Source organism: Geotrypetes seraphini, chromosome 5, assembly GCF_902459505.1.
Source record: "Geotrypetes seraphini chromosome 5, aGeoSer1.1, whole genome shotgun sequence".
Lineage (NCBI taxonomy): Eukaryota > Metazoa > Chordata > Amphibia > Gymnophiona > Dermophiidae > Geotrypetes > Geotrypetes seraphini.
In genome coordinates, this window is record NC_047088.1 from 47,546,961 (window position 1) to 47,573,254 (window position 26,294).

Consider the following 26,294-nt stretch of genomic DNA (forward strand, 5'->3'; position numbering starts at 1 on the left):
ATCTGGCAATGTTCCAGAAGAACATGCAGAGACTGCAACTGGTGCAGAATGCGGCGGTCAGGTTGATCCTTGGGTTGAAGAAGTCAGATCACATAACCCCTTCTTACCAACTCCTGCACTGGCTGCCAATGGAGGCACGTGCAAAGTTCAAGTTGGGATGCTTTTGCTTTAAGGTACTAACCGGTTTAGCCCCTCAATATATAAATGACCTCTTCCACTTCTCAACCAATAGACACAAGAGAGGTACGCACCCGAAGTTCATCTCCCCACCGGCTAGAGGATGTAAATTTAAAAGACACCATCAATATCTTCTCTCTTACCAGGGGGGATTATGGGGCGAAGACTTGGAAAAACTAATTATAAACGCAAATAACTATGGTGAATTTAGAAAACACCTAAAGACATACCTGTTCTTGAAATACCTAGGTAGCGAATCTGCACAGTCTCTCCCATCACAATCTCCCACCTCAATCCCCAACAACACAACTGTTCCCTTAAACTGCTAGCCACTATTCTTCAACGATATAAGTTCTACTTTATTTGTAGCAGCTTTCTAATCATTGTAAACCGCAAAGAACTTCACGGTCTTGCGGTATTTAAACTGTTATTATTATTATTATTGTGTTTGCCTTAATTTTTTTTTCTTTTGTAATATACCCCCCTCTTTTATTAAACTGTGATAGCAGTTTTTAGCACATAGGGATTTAAAGGACTTCTGAATCTTTGCTGTGTGGTGGCCACTAGCACAGCTTTGTTAAAGGGGGTGCAGGTTAAATTCTTAAATTTAGGAGAAGAAAAAGTGAATGGCAATGGGGCGGATTTGAGGTGGGAAAAAAGTTAGGAGTTTAACACTGATTTTCTGTGCTAGTCTTATCTTGGCTTATCTGTGAGGCAGCTAAAACTGACAGTGTCTAGAGACAGTATATTCCATTGTATAGGGCCTAGGGAATGGAATAATCTTCTTGAGTATATTCGATGGCAGTAGAATATACAGAACTTTAAAAAAACTGTTGAAGCATTACTTTTTCTGCTAGATGAAATATAAGGTTATTAATGAAAAGGAGAAGATAACAATAAGGTACTGATCGCCTATGTATTTTATGGTTTGCACTTCTTGTTTTGTATAATGGGAGTATTTATTGTTAATGTTGTATGTAATATTTGATGTAATGTTATAGTTCTGTATGTAAGTTTGTAACCCGGCCGGGGTAAGGGCAGGATATAAATGAATAAACAAACAAATGAATGGTTGACCTAAATAAGTTATAAGAATCACTTTAAAAATTGCCGCTGCTGGGTCAGACCAGTGGTCCATCGCACCCAGCAGTCCACTCCCACGGCGGCCCCCAGGTCAAAGACCAGTGCCCTAACTGAGACCAGCTCTACCTGCGTACGCTCCGGTTCAGCAGGAATTTGTCTAACTTTGTCTTGAATCCCTAGAGGGTGTTTTCCCCTATAACAGCCTCCGGAAGAGCGTTCCAGTTTTCCACCAGTCTCTGGGTGAAGAAGAACTTCCTTACGTTTATATGGAATCTATCCCCTTTTAACTTTAGAGAGTTCCCTCTCCTTCTCTCTATCTTGGAGAGGATGAACAACCTGTCTTTATCTACTAAGTCTATTCCCTTCAGTATTTTAAATGTTTCTATCATGTCCCCTCTCAGTTTCCTCTTTTCAAGGGAGAAGAGGCCCAGTTTCTCTAATCTCTCGCTGTACAGCAACTCCTCTAGCCCCTTTACCATTTTAGTCACTCTTCTCTGGACCCTTTCAAGTAGGACCGTGTCCTTCTTCATGTACGGTGACCAGTGCTGGACGCAGTATTCCAGGTGAGGGCGTACCATGGTCTAGTACAGCGGCATGATAATCTTCTCCATCTGTTCGCGATCCCCTTCTTAATCATTCCTAGCATCCTGTTTGCTATTTTTGCCACCGCCACGCATTGCGCGGACGGCTTCATCGACTTATCGACCAGTACTCCCAAGTCTCTCTCCTGGGGGGGGGGGGGGTCTCTCCAAGTATTGCTCTGGACATCATGTATTTGTGTATAAGATTTTTGTTACTGACATGCATCACCTTACACTTGAACTTCATTTGCCATGTTGCAGCCCATTTCTCGAGCGTGTTTATGTCATGTTGCAGATCTTCGCAGTCCTCCTGCGTCTTCATTACTCTGGATAACATTGTATCGTCCACAAATTTAATCACCTCACTCATCGTACCAATTTCCAGATCGTTTATAAATATGTTTTTTGGGTTTTTTTTATATTCTTTATTCATTTTTTCATCTAACAAGTGCAACAAATATTAACAGTTAAATTTATACAATATCACTGAGTATCTATTCTTAGTAATTTCACAATTAAAAATAAAAATAAATTCCTCCCTCCCAACCCTATTCTTACACATGTGATTACATATATATATATATTTTTTTATTAATCCAACCCATCAATTTATAATTAAACTTCCTCCCACCCTCCTTCCCTATACAATTATATCAGCTTGGGAAAAATGATTATTCATTTATTACAATATTCTATTAATAGTCTCCAAACCTCTTCAGGTGATCTTCACAGGTCCAAGCACCAAACCCTGGAGCACTCCACTAGTGATGTTTTTCCAGTCCGAGTATTGTCCATTTACCCCCCACTCTCTGTTTCCTATCCGCCAGCCAGTTTTTAATCCACGTGAGTACTTCACCCTCGATTCCATGGCTCACAATTTTTTGATGTAGTCGTTCATATGGAACCTTGTCGAATACCTTCTGAAAGTCCAGATATACATCGACCAGGTCACCCTTGTCTATCCGCTTGTTTACTTCCTTGAAGAAATGCAGCAAGTTCGTCAAGCAAGATCTTCCTTTGCTGAAGCCATGCTGGCTGGTCCTCATCAGATTGTGTCCGTCAAGGTGCTCAATGATGCGGTCCTTTATCTGTGCCTCTACCATCTTTCCCGGTACCAAGGTTAGACTCACTGGTCTGTAGTTTCCTGGATCACCCCTCAAACCTTTTTTGAATATCGGTGTAACATTTGCCACCTTCCAGTCTTCCGGAATCCTCCCCGATTTGATCAACAGATTGGCTATTAGCCCCTTTCAGTTCCTTGATTACCTTTGGATGGATGCCATCCGGTCCAGGGGATTTATCATTTATAAGCCTATCAATCTGCCTGCATACCTGTTCTAGACTGAGAACTTATAAGTTTGGCTAGCCACGGGCAAAATGTTAAGTGCAAAATTTAGGAAAATACATTTAGAAAACTTGAGGTCCATTATGTTTATTTTAAATCACATTATATTGTTGTTAATACAAAACTGTTTCCATTTTAGGTTTGGAAAGATGCTGCCACTCAGATCTTCTTTTCACTTTCAACGGCGTTTGGTGGTCTGATTACTCTGTCTTCCTACAATAAATTCAATAACAACTGTTACTTAGACTCCATCATTGTTTGTGTTACAAATAGTCTTACCAGTTTATTAGCTGGCTTTGCTATCTTTTCCATACTGGGACACATGGCTCATGTATTAGGAAAGCCTCTTTCAGCGATAGCAGATTCTGGTAAGTTTTTCATTAATAAAACTTTCACCCTCTGTTACAAAGGTGCGCTAATCTTTTTAGTGTACATTAAACACGTGTTAAATGCAAAAGTGTGCATGTTATCCTATGGATGCGTTGGCAGTTAGCGCACGTGTTGATTTAACAAGCGCTAAATCCACTCTAAAACCCTTAGCACGCCTTTATATTGTATATGTTAGCTGACTTATATACTGTACAGTCATTTGGTTAATTCAAGGGGGAAATGACTGAACTGCAGTAAAAGTTTGCATTTTACCACATCTTAGTTTACTGTTGTGAGTTTGAGTCTCTCCTCCCAAGGTACCCAAAACTCCCCAGACTCATCACTCTACCAAAGGCAGAGAAGCACCGAGTTGAAGCTCCTTCCCCACTTCTGTTGACCCCCCTTGCACTCTTTCCCACTTCTTCTAGGCCTCTCCAGACCTAGTCCTCTATGCACATTGGCAGTGGCATAGTAAGGAGGGGTGAGGACCGCTCCGGGCATCAGGTCGGTGGGGGCACTGGCACCTCTCCGCCCTTCCCTATCACACCATATCACCCTCGTGCCATTCCCCACCGTACCCCTAACCCATACCTCCATATTAACTTTGCTGGCTCCAGCCTGGTTCCTCTCTGAATCACTTCAGGGTCATGGGGTCAGGAAGTGACATCAGTGGGAAATCCAATGCTGGAGCGGGAAACATGCTTGCAGAAGCCACTTGCGCTGATGAAGATTAAGAGGTATGGAGGGGGAAGGAAAGCACAAGTGTGGAATGGGGTGGGAATGAGTGCAGGGTGTGGAAGGAGTAGGAATATGGAGGGGAGGGTGCGGGGGGGGGGGTGCCACCACCCCCGGCACCTCCTATCCTTATTACACTACTGCACATTCATGATCCCTAACGTTGTAGGACTTAGGCAATGCTCCCTCTAAACTGTGAGGGAATTCTCCAACTGCATTCCTGTTAGTGGAAAATTCACTATCATGTTTTCAGTTACTAGGGACAAACAGAACTTACTTTTCCTTCACTATTGAAAATATGATATTGAAATAGCACCCCCACTGGCAGGAATGTAGATGGAAGCCTCCCATGTAGCTTAGAGCAGTGTTTCACAACCTGCGGTACACATACCCTAGAGGATACACAGACCACCTGTTGGGGGGTACGTGGGCTGACCGTACCCACCCACTGCCGCCTGCCCGCTCCCAGCCCGCCGCTCGCCACCTGCCTGCTCAATTTAATTACCCCCAGCTCTGCTACTGTCGCAACTCCAAAAGAGCCAGGTGCACACAACCGGCACATAGCCTTCGCTGCTTGGCTGGCCTGGACCTTCTCTCCGACGTCAGAATTGACATCGGGAGGAAGGCTTATGGGCCAGTGGTGTGCAATCGCTGCACAAGCCTGGCCCTTTTGGAGTTGCGGCAGCAATGGGGCCGAGAGGTGTAATTAAATTGAGCAGGTGGGGGTGGGCGGTGAGCTGTGGCCGTGGGAAGCGAGCTGCAGTGGTGGCAGACTGGGTGGGAGGAGGAATCAGCGGTGGGTCGGCTGGGGCAGGCAGGTAGGCTTCGGCCCAGCTTTGGGACAGGCAGGGAGGGAGGAAGGGGGACTAACTTGGGACATAGGAAGGAGGGAGGGAGGGAATAGAAAGGGGCAATTGTTGGACTTGAGTGAAAGAAAGAAAAGATGCACAGTCAGAAGGAAGTGCAACCAGAGACTCATGAAATCACCAGACAACAAAGGTAGGAAAATGATTTTATTTTCAATTTAGTGATCAAAATGTGCAGTTTTGAGAATTTATATCTGCTGTCTATATTTTCCACTATATTTGTCTATTTTTCTATAGTTGTTACTGAGGTGACATTTCATATTTTAAAGTCATCTGCCTTGACATCTTTGAAAAAAACCCTGAATATAAATGATAATTTACATTTTCTCTGCGTACAGTGTGCTTTGTGTTTTTTTAATGTTGTGGTTACCATTATGTATTGATAAGATTATATTGTATGTATATGAAAAATGGATGGAAGAAATTGCATTACAATTAGTATTATTATTGGGGGGGGGTGGGGGGTGGATCAGGGGCAGAGTTTGGGTGGGTCTGGGGCGCAGTTTGGGTGAGGGTGCTCAGTTGGTATTTGTTAGGCTAAGGGGGTACTTGACTTGAAAAGGTTGAGAAACACAGGCTTAGAGGGAACACTCGTTATGGGACATCATTCCTGTTTCTGCTGGCTCTAGGTTTTGCAATGGCACCTGCAATCCCCTAACAGTAGTCTCATGATTCTTTCAGCTGGCATTTTTTCAAGAGTTGCACAAATCGCAGAGATCGACATAAACTGCATTATTCAGTTTAAATGTTTTGCATCTCATTATTATGCAACCCATGGCACCATAAACTAATGTGTGTTACAGTAAAATAATTAACAATTTTTCCATTTAATATGCATAAAGGTGTAAAAATTTTGCATTTTCCCTTTACCACACACTAGTAGCTATTTCCTTCAATAATATACTGCCAATTTATCGGGAATCTCTTATCCTCAGGGCCGCTTTCCGGCTCTGCTCTGTATTCACGGTCCTTTAACTAAGGCATGCTAACCGTTTTAGTCACGCTAACTGATTTAACGCGCTAAAAGCTAACATGTCCATAGAATAAAATGCTCTATTAATTTAAATTTCAAATGTCTATTATTTTTTTACTTATATAATAAATTATACTATAGCATCATATACAATATCACAATATCATTCTCCTCTCCCACCCCCCACACTGTTATAAATGAAACCCTCCCATTCCTTTCAATCACCCCAAAGTTTATCCATTCATTGTTCAAATCCTACTGTAGATCTCTGTGCAAAGTTTGCCTTGTTGTTCAACCACAGTCTTCAGGTCTCAATATTATTTTATGGATATACTTCCAAATCCATTGTATTATCCATGTTCTTCTTCAAAAGCAAAACAATCATTTCTGCTTTTCAGCCTGACATACTTCTATGTCTTGCAATCAATGCGCATTCAGGAGCTGAAGTCAGTGGGGTGAATGATATTGTGATATTGTGTATATTATATATGATGCTATGGTATAATTTATTTTATAAGTAAAAAATAATAAACATTTGAAATTTAAATTAATAGAGTTTTAATAATAGTAAGAGTTGAGTGGATAAATTTTGTATATATAATGCTATTTATATAACGTGCTAGGTGGTTGGTACATAGAACATAATGGGCACATTAGCATTTAGCATGCGCTAATCGTTAGTGCGCACTAAATCGATTATCGTGCGCTAAATCAGCTAGCACGTCTTAATGAAAGAGGGGGTTTAATTTAAGATGAGATCCCTAAACATAACACTGGAATTCGCACCACACTCAGATTGTTCACAATAAAATACACCAACTCAGATATAGTGGCAAAAAATGGGCCGCAGCTTTATTTTCATTAAGAACAAATCTTAATCAAATCAACTTATCAACATTTTCAAAAAACAGTGTAGCTTATACTCAAAATTCTGGAGCTACTCGGTGTCGAACTAGCTCCTCTTCCAAAATTCTCCCCCATTCCCCAATTCCCTTACAGCAAGACACGCGGTGCCGCAGAGTCCAGCCGCCACCCATGGCGGTATCGCACATGAGCAGTTACAAAATTTAGTCACCAAATCTGTTGCATAGCCACACTGATCCAAAATTGTTTCCCCAACATATAATTTTTTCCGCCACGTGCGGAGACAGCTTAGCTAGTCACCGCACCCCCCCCCCAAAAGCTGCGGCCCCGGGGGCCCGCATAACAGGCCTCCAACAAATCCTGCACTGAACTCAAAAAAATATCAAGCCCAATATCCGACAAATGTACCCCGTCTGCCCAGGGCAGACCAGGGCAGTCAACAGTGAGCAAATCATGGCACAGAACTAAACCTCCCATCATACCCAGAAACCTGGAAACTTCAGAATTAACACGTTTGCGTAGACGCTCAATACCCTCAACCTCGAGCATCTCGCCAGACCAACCGGGGAATGATGCAAGACCATACAAAACGAGTGTCTGGAAAATAAAAAGAGGCAGCCAACAAATCTTGCCTCATTCTCTGAATAAGGTCCACTCCTTTAATATAACACAAATCATTACCCCCAACATGTAAAACAACCACTTGAGGCAAAGAAAAATGGCGAGCTTGTAGTAAAGTTGGAAGAAACTGTTCCCACAGCATGCCTCTCAAGCCAAGCCATCTGATGCGGACTCCCAAATGCACCAGTCCAAGGTTCGGTCCCCAACTAGACTCCTTTGCTCGGCGCTGTGCCCAAAAGACATAGGAATAGCCACAGAACCATACGCAATTATCAGGCAGCAAGGCATCTGTAGGAGAAACTGAAGCAAAATAAGATTAGACACCCGCACTGTCTGGTAGAGCGCGCACATAGCGCTGATAACAAGCCGAACGCCAGCGCCCAATCCTGCATAACAAAGATGCAGAAGCTCCACGCCCTGCAGCATAAAACGCCGCCCCAATTCTAAAAAAATGTGTTCCAAAATGCATCGGATCACAACCAACCGCTAGTAAACACAATTTGAAAACAGCACCAAACTGATAACGCGTTAACGGTGCACCATTGGCATGAAGGAGCCAAAATAAGCCCCCAACAGGGCGCACCGCCGCATACGCCTGAGCACAAAGGACTGGACACATAATCCCAGCCCCCAGTGCCCGTAACACCACCCAGATTCCAGCACCCCGTTGGTCAGTTTTAGATCTACGAATGCGCAAACGCAAACAGCGCTCAAGCAAAACCACATCGGAGACCAACAACCCATTCTCCCCAGCAGCAGAAGAGGCCGGGGCAACGAGCTCACTAATCCTCAGGGCTGCAAAAAAGGCAACACTAAATGCCACCTTGAACAGACACATTTCAAAGGCATCAGTACAAACATTAGGCAAAGCATCCCAAAACTGCAACAACACTGCCGGAGAAAGAGGCAAACGCAAAGGCCTCAAACCCTGAGCACTGCTGGAACGCTGAAAGCCTTGAAATAATTTCCGCACCAAAAATGCAGCACAAGGATTAGCATAACCCAATAATTGGGACAGAAATGCCACGCTCGCTAAGGAAGAGCGCACAGCACCCACCGACCACCCCTGTTGCCGGGCAAAAACTAAAAACTGCACCATTAAAGGCACTGAAAAAGGCAGACTACCACGAGAAACTGGATCCGCCAAAAAAAACAGAACATGGCGCCAGCCAGAGCGATAGGATTTCCAAGTATTCACAACCAGACTATTCCGCAGCAGCTCCATTAAGAATCCAGCACTCTGCTCCACAGCTCCACCGGCATCACAGTAGGTTCCAGGTCTGCCATGGGGGCTAAAGCCCGAAAACGGGCCCATTGAAAACGAGATAATGCATCGGCAATCTCATTAAGCAAGCCTGGAACATGCTGAGCAGACAGAGTAATATTAAATTGCAAACAACTTAGCACAATCAGCCGCAGTAACTCCACCAGCAACGGACAATGAGCAGATTGCGCATTAACCGCCTGCACCACCGCTATATTGTCCGAAAACAGCACCACCTTCCTGTGCTGCAAACGGTCACCCCAAATCATAGTGGCTACCCAAACAGGAAATAATTCCAAAAAAGCGATGTTAGCACCCCACCCCCGCCACCATACCGGCCGAGGTTGAGCGCACCAAGCTCCCCCGAAATAGGCACCAAAACCAAAACCTGCAGCCGCATCAGTAAACAGGCGTAAATCTACTGAGGAGACCGCTTCTTGCTGCCACACACAAACACCATTAAAGCTCTGCAAAACTGATACCAGAGCCTCAGATCAGCCTTAACACCCGCCGTCAGGCGTACCCTAAAATGCTTTTTAAAAAGACCCCTGGAAAGAATAGCCAAACGGCGGGAAAAAACACGACCCATTGGAATCACTCGAGACGCAAAATTAAAGTGACCCACCAATGACTGAACCTCTTGCAAAGTCAACTTAGACTTTCCCAAAGCCTCCCCAATAGCCAGACACAAAGCCTGCACCTTAGCTAAAGGCAGCCGAGATTCCATCCGAATAGAATCAAGTTCCATACCCAGAAAAACTAAGGAAGTAGCAGGTCCCTCAGATTTTTCTGACGCCAAAGGCACACCCAAACTCTTAGTCACCGCCTCAAATGCTGCCACCATCTCCGCACACTGAATAGAACCCACAGGACCCCCAAACAAAAAGTCATCCAAATAATGAACAATACAGCCACAACCTGACACCAGCTCTGTGACCCAATGCAGAAAAGAGGAAAAGGCTTCAAAATAAGAACAGGACACAGAACACCCCATCGGCATACACTTGTCAAAATAATAACCATCTTGGAACTGAAAACCCAACAAATGAAAGGAATAAGGATGGACAGGAAGTAAACGAAAGGCAGACTCTATAGCAGCCTTTGCGAATAAGGCCCCCGGACCCAAGCTGCACAGCATAGACATGCCACATCAAAAGAAGTATACTGCACAGAACAAAACAAAGGATCAATAAACGAATTCACACTGCGCCCCGGGGGAAAAGACAAATTATGAATCAGTCTATACTTTCCCAACTCCTTCTTCGGTATCACCCCCAAAGGAGACACCACAAAATCAGGTAATGGAGAGACCGAAAAAGGACCAGCAATCCTTCCCAAATCCGACTCCTTTTTCAACTTATCCTGTACCACCTCCATATGCAACTGTACCGAAGACGCATTATGACACAAATGTGAAAGGGGGGGGGGGGGCGCCAGCAAACGGAATAACCAAATGAAAACCCTCCCACAACAACTGCGCAGCATCCTTAACCGGATAAAGTTGTAGCCAGACATCTAAAACTTCCAAATTAATAGGTGAAGGGGCTTTAGCCATATACGCTCCCCTGGCAAAAAGCATGAGGGCCGCACTCCTGCACCCCGTCCACCCCCGCCGATGCTGGTACACCTAAAATGCCGGCACATTGACTGCAAAGGTGACGGTATTTACAGGAGGCCCTCTCACACTGCCCAGCATTGAACTGGAAACAAAAAGGTGCTGGATCCCCCTCGACCCGCCGATGACCCAACCCCCCTGGAACCCTGAAGAAAATCGCTGCACTGCGGGAGTGGAAATTCCACTGGCAGAGGCTCCCCCATAAAACCCAGACCCAAAGGAACCGCTGGGACGAAAGGACCAAGACCGGGCTTGCGTCATCTCCCCCAACCATAAATCAACATCCCGATAACCCCATGCCCAAGATTTGTCAGCCGCAAGACTTTTCCGAAACTGCTCATCGTAGTTTAACCACGACCAGCCACCATAAGTCCGATACGCCCGTAATATCATATCGGCATACCGGAACAAACCCGCATACAAAACTGGCCGAGCTGCCCCAACCACTGCCACATAAATATTAAAACCCAACAACCAGTTCATGATAGTACGCGGAACACGGGGCTTCTTACGAGAGCCGTCAGCCTTACCATCATCTTTTTTCTTATCACTTTTATCATGCTCTTTTTCTAACAAACGAAACACATCTATAAATTTCCCTCTCAAAATTTTGTGCCGCAATTTGGTAGAAATACCACAATCAAGCGGAGCAATCTCACATAGTATGACCATTACGAGTCACGCCCACCATTGCAGCACCAGAGGTACTCGGCACGGACCCCACCACAGGGGCTGAACCAACCATCAGAGACTGCCCGTCCAAACCATGCGCACCCTCATCCTCAGAAGAAGAAGAAACAGAAGAAGGCTCCGAAGAATCATAAGAGTCCGATGACTGCCAAGCTGCCATCGGATCCCCCAGAGCACCTCTCCTCTGCTTCTTTTCTCTATCCAAACGCTTGACCACATGTCTCAAATTTTTTAAAAACTTGCGGTCACGCAAACGCTTGTTAACTGCCTTCCGACCATCTAAACCCATCTGCCTAGACCCAGAAGATCCCACCCCCCCATCCGAAGATCCCCCAACCCCTGCTAACAAGTCATACAAAACTCCCATAGACTCACCCAAAGCAGCTGAAGGAGCAGTGCCAGAAGGTCCAGGTAAAGGGTCCGCCACAGTCACCGCCGCAGTCCGCCTGCGTGTCGCATCTGCTGAAGACTCTGAGCCCACTCTCGGACATGATGCAGCACCACGACGGCGCAAAGCACCCCCTCTCGGACACGATGCAGCACCACGACGGCACAAAGCACCCACACTACGTCGTGAATCGCCAGACGCAGCCACTGCCCCAACAGGTCGGGAAACTTCCGCAGCACGACCCCTCCGAGCTCCACCACCCCTCACGCCCTTGGAACCACCAGATTTTGGGGTAGGTGCCATGACAAACACAAAATTCCACCAAACCTCTAAAGACCCAGAGACCCCCCACCCCCCTTCTAGCAAGCACCCCCCCCCACCTAAACAAGCACCCACCACAAATACACAGCCCCAGCCCCACCCCCACCAGATGCACCAACTCTCCCACACACCCCAACACCACTCCCCCCCCCCCCACAATTCCACACAAGTACTTGCCCTGTAAAAAATGCTGCGGAATCCGGCAATTACCTTGAAGTAAAAGCCGGACTGCAGACGTCTCCGGATCCGGACGGCACACAAGGGAAGGAAGAAACAGCTGACTGCTACTTCCCCTGCACTCGCCGCCGACACGCACAAGGCCCTCCGAAGTGCCACCCCACTTGAAAGCCGCACTGGATACAGCTATCTTCGCGGCCAAACAGCCAACGTTACTCAGCCGGAGCCTAGCAAAAACCGCGAAGCAGCTGCCCTGCAGAGCACAGCCTAAAGGAAACCTCAAGGAAACAGCAATGAGGTAACGTAGCCAGCCGACAGTACCCCCACCACAACTCAGCACCAAACAATTACAATTTACTCCTCCAACCCTAAAATTCCCCACTCCCTCCAAACCCCTAATTCTCCACTGCCCGCCAAATCTCCTCAGAAAACTCCACCAATCCTTAATCCTTTAGCCAATCCTTGCACGGTTTCACCTACACCTATCTTTACCTTCTTACTGCCACTCCTCCCCTTACCTAACCTGCCTAACAACCCACTACTCATCCTCTTACCTACCTACTACTATTTAATTAACCCTTTCCCCCCAAAACAATCTTCGCTGGCTCATCCAGTGTTATAAGCCTGCAGATTAATCTGCAAGCCACTTTCTCTTTCAGGACAATTGGGTTGATCTCAGCAATGAATATTCTATCTAAAGACTATTTCTACAGTCCTAAATTCAAAAAATATATATGTGGGAATATGTTGAAATAAAAAATAGTACCAGATGCACTAAAATGTTTTCCCTTTGCAAATTGCCTAGAAGGGACAAAGGACCAAGGTCTTTGTTTCTAATTTTCAAAGAGTGTGTAGGCACAGCTGGAAAATAACTTCTAATATTAATTTTTCTTTCTTAGGTTTTGGTTTGGCATTTATAGTTTATCCAGAGGCGTTGATTCACCTGCCAGTGCCCCCTTTTTGGTCCTTTCTGTTTTTCTCTATGCTTGTAACATTGGGCATAGACTCTCAGTTTGCATTGGTAGGTAAGTAGTGCTTTATTACTTAAAACAGCTGCATATATTATTTGAATATTGTGTCAGATTATTACTAAATCTGGCAGCTTGGATTGGCACGGTAAATGCTCCAGCGCCTATAGCTGTGTCTTGCAATCTTTCTCAGCTTGAGACATTCGGAAGTGTGTGACGTCACCATGATGATGTCACATGCATGCATGACGTCATCATGTCAATGTCCGCACATGCACAAAGGCCCTTTAAACGGGCCCTGCACCAGTAGTGGGGGGTATCTGCAAGGAAAAGGGCCAGCCGGAGAGGAAAGGGGTTGGCCAGGGCTAATTGCGAGAGGCACATCCTGTAGGCAGTCAGTCGGCGCTGGTGCCGGTGCCTCTCCTCCTCCCCAGTGTGCCATGACGCACTTGAAATCTCAAGAGGCACACACAGTTTGCGAAATACTGGCCTATAGGAATTGAATGGGCATCGGAGCATTTGCCACACGGCACTTGGCTGTGCAGCTTTGTAGAAGGAGGCCTATCTTTGTGATATATTAATATCACAAAAACTTTGTTGACCAAATAAAATTATATGTCGATTACAAAAAATGTATCTTGACTAATGTTCTTACTGCAGCAAAAAAGTCTTACTGTGGTACACCTCATTTTGGGATCTGCGTGTGTTTCCCATGTGCTAAAAACATGCATTTTTTCAGCACTGGGGGCAGGTCTGGGACAGATAATCAGTTAGCACAGCTAAATTGCTGCAAACTAACCGATTAGCACGTGAGCTCTTACTGCTATATAATAGGTGGTGAGTAGGGGGTTCATGCACTAATGTCTGCATGCTGATGGGACAATTTGTGCATGGCCATTAATGAAGAAAGTAGAAAAATCAGTCATTATACCCCAGTGGTAAAAATGGCCTTAGCGTGAAGGAATGGCCTGCATGAGGATGTACTAAAACTAGTTTCCATCAGAGTTTGGTAAAAGGGCCCCAAAGTATTGTAAAAAGAAATAGCATGTTTTAGAAATTACTTCCTTTTGCAAATATTTGCAAATTTGGCTAAAATGATTAAAAAGCATTATTGCAGGGTGACTTGCAATAGTTTGGGATCGGTGTGCATTACCCATGCATTAAAAAATAGAATTTATTTTTATTTTTTAATTCTTTATCCATTTTTTAATCTTTCATCAAGTGTACAAAAATCATAACAACAATTAACAAATCACTTGAAAATCATATCATCATTTTCTATACATAAATAAGAATCCCACCCCCCCTTCCCTCCCACCCTGTTACTATTCTTTCCCATATCCCTCCAAAACCAAAAATATAATAGAATTTATTTTTAGCACTGGGGGGTGAGGCATGTCGAGGGGTGGAGAAGACGCATGTTCTATGCTAATCAGTTAGCACATTAACTGATTACAAAATAGATGTCAGTAAGTGCTGCCTCACTAATGGTCATGCACTAATGGGGAAATTAGCACGTAGGGCTAGATTCACTAACCTGCCAATCATGCCTGATCCGTAGCCGATCCACGGCAGGCTGACTGATCCACAATGGGTCAGTATTTAAATGGGGGTGATCAGAGGAACGCCCTCTTCCAAGTATATGGATGGCTAGTGAGCGATCCTGAAACATGCGCAGACCATCTTCTATGTCTGTAGACGGTCTGCGCATGCTTACAAAAGCAGTAATTTTTTTTTCTTTTAACTTCACTTTCGAGCCCGTGGTTTTAACCCGCGAAATACAACCACGAGCTTGCACTGTGGCGAAGGGCAGGAGAGTCGGGGCAGAGAGCAGGAGATTGGGGCAGAGAGCAAGGCGGCAGAAGGCAGGGCAGTCGGAAAGGACCTGAGCAACTGGTCCTCGGCAGTTGCTTATTTTTGATCAGTCAGCCCAGTCGGTGTCCCTCATTTTTTTTAGTGAATCGCTGCCTGTCTACATTTGAATGCTGTTTCCCCTCATTTGCATGTGCGGATCAGAGGATGATTGGGACAGAGGTTAGTGAATCGGGTCGGAGGAAAATCGGGTCGCAAAGAAGTCGCTAAGTGATCGGGACTTGATCGGTGGGCTTAGTGAATCTAGCCCTTAGTTTATACAGTTTATATCCCACTTTTATTCAAAGTAGATCACAACATTACATACAGAAGTAAAACACAATGCAAATTTGATAACATTCATATATCACATACATCCATAATAATTTAAAAGTATGAAAAATGTAGTCATTAACAGGAAAAATGGGGTTATTTTACCACCACGCTAAAAGGGGCACCAGTGCATGGAAAAAACCCTAGCTGGGGTGGCACTGACCATTTTATAGCTCTGCTTGGTAAATGTTCCACTAACTGAGTTGCACAGATACTCAGAATATTTTATCTTCTATATATTCATTCTTAATAATGCTAAGTGGGATATGGAGAATATTATTAAACATCTTTGAATTTTATTGGGACAATATTTAAACACTGCAGCCAGCATTTTTGAAAATGCTGGCTGTGGCATTTAAAGATGATTCAGAAATGTTATTTGAATTATGAGTGATGCTGAATATCTGTATAGAGATAGTGGATGCTGCAGATAGCGGTTTAACGTGCGTAATACCTTGCACTAAACTGCCGGATGCGCTAGCCGCTACCGCATCCCTTCAGCGGTAGTTTTTAGGCCAGCGTGGCAGTTAACACGTGATAAAACATCGTGTGCGTTAACCCCGCTAGCGCGGCTTGATAAAAGGAGCCCTATGTTTCTCTTTGAACTAAAAATCACTAATGTATAGTGCTAAGACAGTCTGCAAGGATATTCAGCAATGCTGTCCATACAGGAAGTTATTTCATAACTATATACCTATAAATAATGCCTGGTAGGACCCTGTTCTATAAAGGAATGCAGTCACCTATGTTGCTTTATATGATGCTAGTTGGTCCTCTACTACGAACGTGGAGATGATGCGGTATACAAACCTAAGGATTAGATTAGATTAGTATTAGCTTCTGACCAGAAACCAGAAAACATTGAGGTTTCCTCACGAGGAAAAATTGAGGTTGCCATTGATGTTGGGAACCATTTCTCTAGAAGTATCTCTATTGCTTCCTTTTTTTTTTTTTCCCCATTATTTTTTATTTTCAAATTTTACATAAAGTGTACAAAATATTAAAATACAAATGATAAATATATAGTATCACTTTTATATCTAATACATTATATATCTAAATTTAATTTTCCCCCTCACCCTCCCCCCACCCTTTTATTACTTTAATATAATATTTTAAATTTTCAAATTTTACAGAAAGTATCCAACATGTTAGAATACAATTGATGAATATTCAATAACATTTTTATATCTAATACATTATGTTCTAAATAAATTTTATCCCCTCTCCCTCCCCTCTCCCTTCTATTACTTTTCATTCATACATTACATATTACATCTCTATTGCTTCCTAAGAAGATTCTATTCAGCACCTTAACTCTGCAGGCACATTGTCTCTTTTTGTTTATTTGGGTCGCTCTCAGCTCTATGGTATCTCTTTACCTTCAGTTGATGTCATTAGCTCAGGAGTAATTTATTTGATTTTTGGGGGGTCAATGCATGGCTAAGCTCAGGTTTTTCCTCTTCAATATTAAAGTAAAAGTTCAATGACATGAGTTTTTGTTCTTTCAGTGTTTCTGCAGCTGGCTTTGTGCTTGTTGCAGGTTTCCAGGTCTCGCTGCATCTTGTCAGGTAGAAACCGTCATTTCAGCCACCATGCTGTGGCTTTCTTCAGGGAGCTCGGAAGTCTGTAGTTTGACTTTGTAAACAGGGGTTTCACTGACCTGATTGGGAACAGGCAGTCCACCAATTTGAATTTTGGCAGGAAAGTCAGTTGGTCAGAAATTGAATTTGTTATGAGAGTCAATTCCAGTCTATGGAAAAATTGACTCTCACGACAAATTCAAATTTCTGACCAATTGACTTTCCTGCCAAAATTCAAATTGGTGGACTACCCTGTTCCCAATAAGGTCAGTGAGCCCACTGTTTACAAAGTCAAACTGCAGACTTCAGAGCTACCCTGAAGAAAGCCACAGTATGGTGGCTCAGACCTTTATTTTAGTAGTGTTCTATCCTTATTAAGCTCCTTTTGAGGAGACAAAAAAAAAATAAAACCAACCCCAAAACAACCATCAAAAACATTAAGGGGCTCAAAATCGAAATGTAAATACGTCTAAAAACCAGCCTAAATTGGTATTTGGATGATCAGTAAGACAAGTCATCCAAGTACCGATAATCAAACCGGGTTTTAGATGTATCTAAAAACTACTTAGGCCTTTTCAGTGCTGCTGTACGACCAGAGCTAAAAGGGGCATTTTAGGAGGAGTGGTGAGGGCGGGATTTGGGTGGGACGTGGTCTGATCTAAACTTAATGTATCAAGGGATTCAATCGTATATAACAAAAAATAATCCAATCCAAAACGTATTGTATATTAAGTTTAGTAGAAGGGTTTCATTCATACCACATCAGAAAAAATACGGACATAACACAATTTTGTATATAAAATAATAATTACAAAAAACGGAGAAAAACAAACCTCACCTGCAAGCAGTCGGGACTACACAAGAACCCTAAGCCACTTGCATCATCACTGGTTTGTGAAAAAACTCCGTACAAATATATATACTTTCATTTCAATCATATCCAAAAGGATTTATATTTTCAGCATACAGATTTTCAAACTTATGTTCAAACTGAACGCAATGAGCAATCTTAGGAGCTGTCATTTTGCATGTATTTAAACAGCTTTTATGTTCGGTTAGTCTCACAGTAAAAGTACAAGATGTTTGACCTATATATAATAGGTCACAAGGGCATTGAATTGCATACACGATATTAACAAATTGACACGTAGAAGTATGTCGTAATGAATAGTTCTTACCATAACTAGGATTAACAAAGTTGGAGATTGTGACCATCACTTTGCAGTTAGAACAGTGTCCACATGGGCTATGCCCCAATATAGTTTCTCTTTCATCATTATAAAATCTTTCTCAACAGGTTATTAAGAAGTATAAAAAAACATCTCCCACTACTCAAAACTCTTCCATGTTTTGTAAACAAAAAGTTTATTTTTTCCCAGTCGAGAAATAAAAACTTAAGTGACTGGTTATGTCATACCTCTAAAGAAAGATTGAACATAAGTTTGAAAATCTGAAATATTGGGTGATTGAAAAACTAGTTTCATCCCTAAGAAGAGGAGACATTAGAAGACTGTTGTGGCAGAAAGAGCAACAGTGGATTAACCGTTTACAAACAATAGAACCCCTGGGGTTGAATACGTCTTATGAATGGCAACCATTTTTTTGAACATTTAATACAAGATCCGTTTTTTTCTTTTTATTGAGCTGATTTTTTCTCTATCAGAACTTAAATATATAATTAGAATCATCGACCTGAAATAACACTTCCGATATTGCTTGGTGCTTAGCAAATCACGCATCACGTATTGTGATGACATTGTGACGCCTGGCTCCTTCGTCTTTTTGAACGAGCTGGGCACGTCTCACAGTCCTAGAGCCATCTTGAGAGGAGTTAGTTCCACTATCGACATTTTACAAGAGTGTGGAGATTATTGAATGACAAATGAATCCCCTGAAGTAACCTGTTTTGGCGAAACAGAAAGACTTTTCTGTCGGGAAGAGTAGCCAGATATCAGATGAGAAGAAGTTTGTTAAAGCACCTTAAGATAAGTGAATTTTTCTACATCTGATATTGTCGTTCTTTGGTTCCATGTCTGTAAGAACCTTTTGAGACTGAGCTGTTGCCCTCATTACTGTTTTAGATAGATTGGGCTTCTATTCACCCTTTTTGATACACGAGATTAACTGTATGCTGAAAATATAAATCCTTTTGGACATGATTGAAATGAAAGTATATATGTTTGTACGGAGTTTTTTCACAAACCAGTGATGATGCAAGCGGCTTAGGGTACTTGTGTAGTCCCGACTGCTTGCAGGTGAGGTTTGTTTTTCTCTGTTTTTTGTAATTATTATTTTATATACAAAATTGTATTATGTCCATATTTTTTCTGATGTGGTATGAATGAAACCCTTCTAGTAAACTTAATATACAATACATTTTTGGATTGGATTATTTTCTGATCTAAACTTAGTCATACTGCAAGTATAACTAAAAATTTAACGAGGCTGACTTGGTGAAACTTGCACATTGTGACTTAGGCCATGTAAAACCAGGTCTAAGTGCCAAAAAGTTATCCAAAGTGACCAGATAAGCACTGCAGACACAAAGTACAGACCCCCCCACACTGCTCCAGTGATCACTGACCCCCCCCCCCACAACACCATAAAAATCGGAATAAAAACGTACATACCTGCCTCCAGAACATCAGCACCTGGCATAGCAAAGCCTAGTAGAGCAGCACATAGGTAGTTTAAGTAGTGTGGGGGTGGGCTAGTGAACCATAGAGAGGAGAACCCAGACCGATATGCCACTCTAACCACTGCATTTAAGGGGGAACATGTGCACCCCCAAACCTTACTGTACTGCCATATAGGTGCCACCTGCAGCTGTGAGGACTATTGGGGTGGTAGACAGGTGGGTCTAGTAGATTTTGGGGGTGTTATGGGTGCTCACCATGACCTATAAGGGAGTTATAGAGAGATGTTTATGTGGCACCCTTTTTGTGAAGTTCACAGCAATGCCCTGTAAAGTGTCCCACTACTCTGTTGCAATGTCTAGGTGTCTAGTCCATTACTTTGCTGGCCCATCCCATGTCCAAAGGGCCTTTTTCTAGGCATTTTTGACTTGGACAAATATTTCGATGAGAATAGGGTATAAAGATAGACGACTTAGCGGTCTGGGTGATCAAACAGCTGGACATACAGTTAGATGACTCTCGAAAAAACCAAAATATTTTGGATATATTTTTTGAGAATTGACTTTAGACATTGCTGACTTTGGGCCACTAGCGACTTAGACCAAAAACGGACTTAGACGTTTCTTTTGATTATGCTCCTCCATGCCAACTTTTGGTTTTTACAAGGATATTAAACAAATCCGTTCACACTTTACTTGTTAAATCTTTGAGGGAATTTAATGTTTACTGGCATATTGTTTTGATAATATGCTTCCCCTCTTCTAATTTTCTCATTTGAAGGTTTATCACACTAGTTTTTCAGCCTTCATGAGATGTAATAGAATAATAATAATATTACAAATATCTTTACCAAGAGGTTGTTTTTCTACACAGAAAGCCACAATGTCATTTTAATTTTATGCTCCATAGTATCGGCTTTTCTAAGATAGTTTCTACTTTTTATCTTCTAAAGCAATTCTTTTCAAGAAAATCATGCTTTTGTTTGATTATGAAATTCCTTTCCCTATTCATTCATATCAACTCAGGGATAGGACTGATTTCAACTTTTCATTGGGTCGCCTATATTTAGATTAAACTGGTCGTTTATTATTTTTCAACCTCCATGCATATAGGTTTTCTCAGAATCATCCGTTTACCTCTAGCAGAGCATGGAGTACCTTTATTCATTTTTTCCATTAGGTTCATAATAGTCTGAGCTGTCTGTGATGATGAGGCCTTGATCAACCAGTTATCCAAATAGGGAAATATGTGAAATCCCCATTTGCAAAAGGCTGCTGCCATTACCACTAGGTACTTCATGAAGACACAAGGAGCAGAGACCAGTCCAAATGGCAAGACCTTGTAATAGAAATGCCAAGATCCTATATGCAAGTTTATTTCATGTACGCAGGCAGGGTAGAAATGTTAGTATGTGCATCTTTTAGATTCTAGAAAGCATAGCCAGTGTCCCTTTTCTACTAGGGGAAGGAGGGTTCTCAGAGAGACCATTCAAAATTTTTCTTCATCAAGTATTTTGTTTAGGCCTCAGAGGTCTAAAATGGATTGAAGGCCTCTGGACATTTTTATCAGGAAACACCTTGAGAAGAATCCACAACCTTTCTCCTATAGAACAACAGGTTCTATTGCATTCTGTTGGAGAAGAGCCAAGAGTTTTTGATGAAGGGTCTTCTCAAAAAAGATATATCAGAATTAGAAAATGTACAGAGATGGGCAACAAAAATAGATGGGATGACTTCCCTATGAGGAAAGGCTAAAGCAGCTAGGGCTTTTAAACTTGGAGAAGAAACAGCTCAGGTGTAATATGATAAGAGGTGTATAAAATAATGAGTGGAAAGGGTAGATGTGGATCGCATGTTCACTCTTTCCAAAAGTACTAGGACTAGGGGACATACAATTAAGCTAAGTAGTAGATTTAAAACAAACTAGAAAAAATATTTCTTCACACAATATATAATTAAACTCTGGAATTCATTGCGAGAGAATGTAGTGAAATCAGTTAGTTTATTGGGGTTTAAAAAAGGTTTGGATAATTTCCTAAAAGAGAGGTCCATAGGCCATTATTCACTGCTTATTCCTAGGATGAGCAGCATAAAATCTGTTTTAGGTTCCCTGTCCCTCTTTATCTTCCTAGCTCCTTTCCTATAACCCTTCATTGTAGCTCCTTTTCAACCTAACCCTGTAAACCATGCTGAGCTCTATGCTTGTGGAGATGGCGCGGTATACAAACCTAAGGTTTAGTTTAGTTTAGTTTTACTACTTGGGATCTTTCTAGGTACTTAGGACTTGGGTTGGCCACTGTTGGAAGCAGGATACTGATCCTTCTCCTCCACCTGAGATGTGAATGTCTCAGCCAAAGCATATCTTTCACTGGCCATTCTTTACCCATTAAAATGGAAATAAAGCAAGAACCTTGCTCTGAACATTTTGGGCTTCTTCACTATGAATCTCTTCCAAATGACTGCATAAAAGTAGCTTTACATAGGGTCATGAAAGATAACTTATTTAAGAACCGGGAAAACCCTTTGCCAGTCTAGATAGCTCGTAAAAAGATTGACAAAATGTATAGAATACAGATGTCAAAAACAAAAAGGACTGGAGAAGTTACATGGCTCCATATAATTATCTTCTTGGTTTGGTTGAAAACTTTTCAGTGGCCCCATGTAGTACATGTTAAAAGGACATAATGGCCTGAAATGAAATTTCATTCATTTGTTTTTTTTCATTTTTTTTTTTTTAGTTCATTCATTTTAAAACTAACACAAAAATGTGATGAATGAGGTACTTTTTGTTGGGGTTTTTTTTTTCAAATTCTTTATTCATTTTTCCATCTTACATCAAGTATACAATATTACATCAGTTAAAACTTGTATACATCACTTGAAATTCTTTGTAATATCATCTTAAATACATAAAATTATAACCTTCCCAACCCACCCTTCTCACACATATCTTAATAAAAAATATCATATAAATATTATATTTTTATCTATTGATTAAACCTTTAATAAAACTTAATACCATCCCCCCTCCCCTATATATAAATGTACATTCAGTGGAAAATTGTGTCTAATCTTTGCAATATTTTGTCAATGGCTCCCAAATCTTTTTTTATTATAATTCCCTTTTTGTATGGCAATTGTTCTTTCCATTTTGTAAATGTGACACAATGAATTCCACCAGAAGGTATAGTTAAGTCTACTGTAATTTTTCCAATTACTGGTGATATGTTGTATGGCGACTCCTGTCATAATCAATAAAAGTTTATTATTGCTTGATGAAATTTGACTTTTTGTTCTCATTGAGATACTGAACATAATTGTATCATATGATAATGCTACATGGTTTTCTAGTAAACAATTAATTTGAGACCAAATTGATTTCTAAAAGGCCATGATACAGAGACAATAGAATATTAAATGATCCATAGTCCCTGCTTCCAGATTACAATGCCAGCATCTATTAGACTTAGAGCAATCTAACTTTTGCAATCTAACTGGGGTCCAAAATGCTCTATGTAAAAGGAAAAACCAAGTTTGTCTCATAGATGCGGACACCGTACATCTCATTCTCCAAGACCAAATTTTGTGGCCATTGAGACCAGTAATTTGATGCTTTTTCTCAATGCTCCAAATGTCCCTAAGTCCATTTTTAGGTTTTTTATTTACAAATCCGCTTATCAATTTATACCACTGTGCAGCCTGGTGTCCCAAGAAGTCCACCTGAAAGCATAAGAACTCCAGACAAGATTTTTCCATTCAGGGAACCCCTCCTGAATAGCCTGCTTCAGTTGCAACCATCTAAAGCTTTGTGATTTTTTTAAGACCATATTTATGTTGCAACTGTGAAAAGTCAAGCAGTTTACCATTTGAAATAACATCACCCAAAATCTGTATACCTGCTATCATCAATGCTTCCAGATGACCTTAAATCCGCCAATTTGAATCTTGGAGTTTAACCATATAGTTTGATTTGTTGATTTATAGATTGGAATATATGTTAAATTATTAACATATTGCAGAGTTTTCCATGTATCCATAAATATTCTATTTTCTTTATATAATCTAGGCATTTTAATACTAAGAACATGACATAAACGTAGAGGGAACATGTGTCACCATTCCAGCCACAACCAATCTGGGGTATTATCAATGAGCTCTGGGAGGACCTAATACATACCTTGGTGAAAAATATAGGCTTGATGATACCTATAAAAATTGGGAAAATTTACCCCACCCTCCTCAATTGTTTTTTGTAAAGATACTAAAGCAATTCTAGGAGTTTTGCCCAGCCAAACAAATATTGTAAGAATACTGTTTAACTTTTTATAAAAGGACCCCTTAAAAAAACTGGTAACATTCCCATCTGATAACAAACCACAGGCAAATATCATAATTTTAATAGTTTGAACTCTCCCCCACCAAGACAGATGTAGTGGATTCCATTGCTCGCACATTTCTGTTACTTTCTGCAATATAGATTTTTCATTCTCTTTCATTGTGTCTTCCAGCGTGTTTTTTATCCAGATTCCCAAATATTTTAATCCACCTTCCTTCCATACAAAAGAAAATAAATCAAACAAGCCTTTTGTACAATACACGTTTAATGGAAGGACTTCAGATTTACTCCAATTTATCTTATACCCTGAAAATTTTCCAAATTTCTCAATCAATTCAAGTAAGCATGGAATGGTTGTTTCTGGATTTCTCAAATGAAGCAAAATATAATCTGCATATGCAGAGACTTTGTATTCCCGGTCTGAATAAGGAATACCCTGTATCTCTTTTACTTGCTGAATAGCTAATAACAAGGGTTCTAAAACAATATCAAAAAGCAAAGGAGACAGGGGACAACCTTGTCTAACCCCCCTCCGCAAATTAAAGCGTTCTGAAAAATTATTATTAATATACAATTTTGGGAGCTATACAATATTTGAATCATTTGTATACATCTTGAACCTATTCCAAACCATTCCATAGCTTGATACATGAAAGTCCATTCAACCCGATCAAATGCTTTTTATGCATCCAAGGACACAGAAAAAGCCGGATCCTCCATGGCTTTTGTTAAATTTAACATATGAAAAGCCAATCTTGTGTTATTGGATGAATGTCTCTTAGCAACGAATCCAATTTGATGCATATCAATAATAAAAGGGAGAGCCTTGGCCAAGCGTAAAGCCTACATTGATTAATGATATAGGTCTGTAATTTAAAACCAATGTGGGATCTTTATTTAGCTTTGGCAAAACTATAGTCAATGATTCTGCCATAGTACTTGTAATGCAACCCTTATTTAGTTGAGATTGATATAATTTCAATATATGAGGTAATAGGGTAATTTGAAATGATTTATAAAATTCTACCATGAAACCATCACCACCTGGAGAGGATCCAACTCTAAGAGACTTCAACGCTGTTTCTAATTCTTTTAATTATATAGGCTCTTCTAAACTTTTTTTTATATGCTCAGGAATTTTCGGCCCCTCAATTAGATTCAAAAAGTCTAAACCATCTTTTTCTCTATTTTCATAAGGCTCAGAAGAATATAGGTTTTTATAAAAATTTAGAAATTGACTTAAAATGCTTCCAATTTTAGTATGTGTCTCTCCTTCTCATCCTTTATTGCAATAATTTTTGTTCTTCTTTTCTTTGCTTTAAGATAATTTGCTCCCACTTATCAACTAATTTAGCTTCCAAATGTTTAATTTCTTTTTCCAAATCAGAAAATTGTTTTTTAAGTTGTTTTCTAATACACGCTGAATATGAAATAATATTACCTCTCATGGTAGCCTTAAATGCATCCCATAACGTTTCTATGTTAATATATTCTGAAGTATTAAGTTGAAAGAATTCAATCATTTTTAATTTAAATTCTTCAAGGTCCTCAGCGTTTTGTTTCCGTCGGGGGATAGGTTCCTGAAGAAGGGCTCCTCCCCGATGCAGTTTTGCTATTGGCTTAATTGGTGGAAATTTTCACTTTGATTTTCAGCACAGTCAGGGTGCTCTATGATGGTGTGCGGGAGGGGGTTTATCACCTCTACCTAGAAGTGAAGTGTTGGAGCTGGACTCCTATCGCTGGTGGTTCACACTGAGAGTACCCTTCATTTTGATATTATTCACACTAGATTGCACGTGGTTTGTGTGGTGTGCACAGCCTGTGTTCCTGAGCATCCCCTCAATGAACCTTGATGTGACTAGGTCTGCCTTCTTTTGTTATTGCTAGTTTAGGTTTTTGGCAGTGTTGGAGTGTATCTTTTGTGTTTCAAGAAGGCCAGCATTTTTTTCTTTTTTATTTGATGATTAAGGCCATTAACATTTAATGAAAAGATTTTAATCTCCATTATAAGTTTTTATTACCAAATTCATAATCCAACAATATATTTTAAATTTATTTAACTTAATATGACTAGACACCACTGTACCATTGTTAAAACTTTTAAAGTAAATTTTTTCCTTTCCAAATCCTCCCAATCCCCTTTTTAAGAAACTTCCATCCCTTATCACTCCCCCACCCCTACATAAATTGTAACACACATAGTATTAGTAATCACAATACCCCCTCCCCCAGACAACTTCCATCATCCCTTTCCCTTGACTATACTTAAAAGTAATAAACTTATACTTTAATGTATTACAAATCAAGTATTCCCTCAATAATTACCCATATATATAATGAAATCCTACTTATTTATATCAAAAAAGTATTTCATAAAGCACATTTTATTCCTTTTCCAATTAAATCAATTTTATAAGATTATATCTGACCATTCCCATAAATCCTTTTACTACCTTATACAATAAAAGAAATAAAACATTATAACTCTTTTTATCAAAATAATATTCTTAATTAATGCT

At 41.0% G+C, this 26,294-nt stretch overlaps 1 protein-coding gene across 1 annotated transcript in view; it reads left to right on the forward strand.

Annotated features, from left to right (window-relative positions):
* Positions 1-26,294, forward strand: part of LOC117361417 (sodium- and chloride-dependent neutral and basic amino acid transporter B(0+)-like) — a 154,848-nt gene that overhangs the window by 92,363 nt on the left and 36,191 nt on the right. The window contains exons 10-11 of the mRNA XM_033946717.1: positions 3,326-3,554; positions 12,969-13,094. Of these exons, the coding sequence (XP_033802608.1) occupies positions 3,326-3,554; positions 12,969-13,094 (355 nt within the window). The remainder of the gene's footprint in view (positions 1-3,325; positions 3,555-12,968; positions 13,095-26,294) is intronic.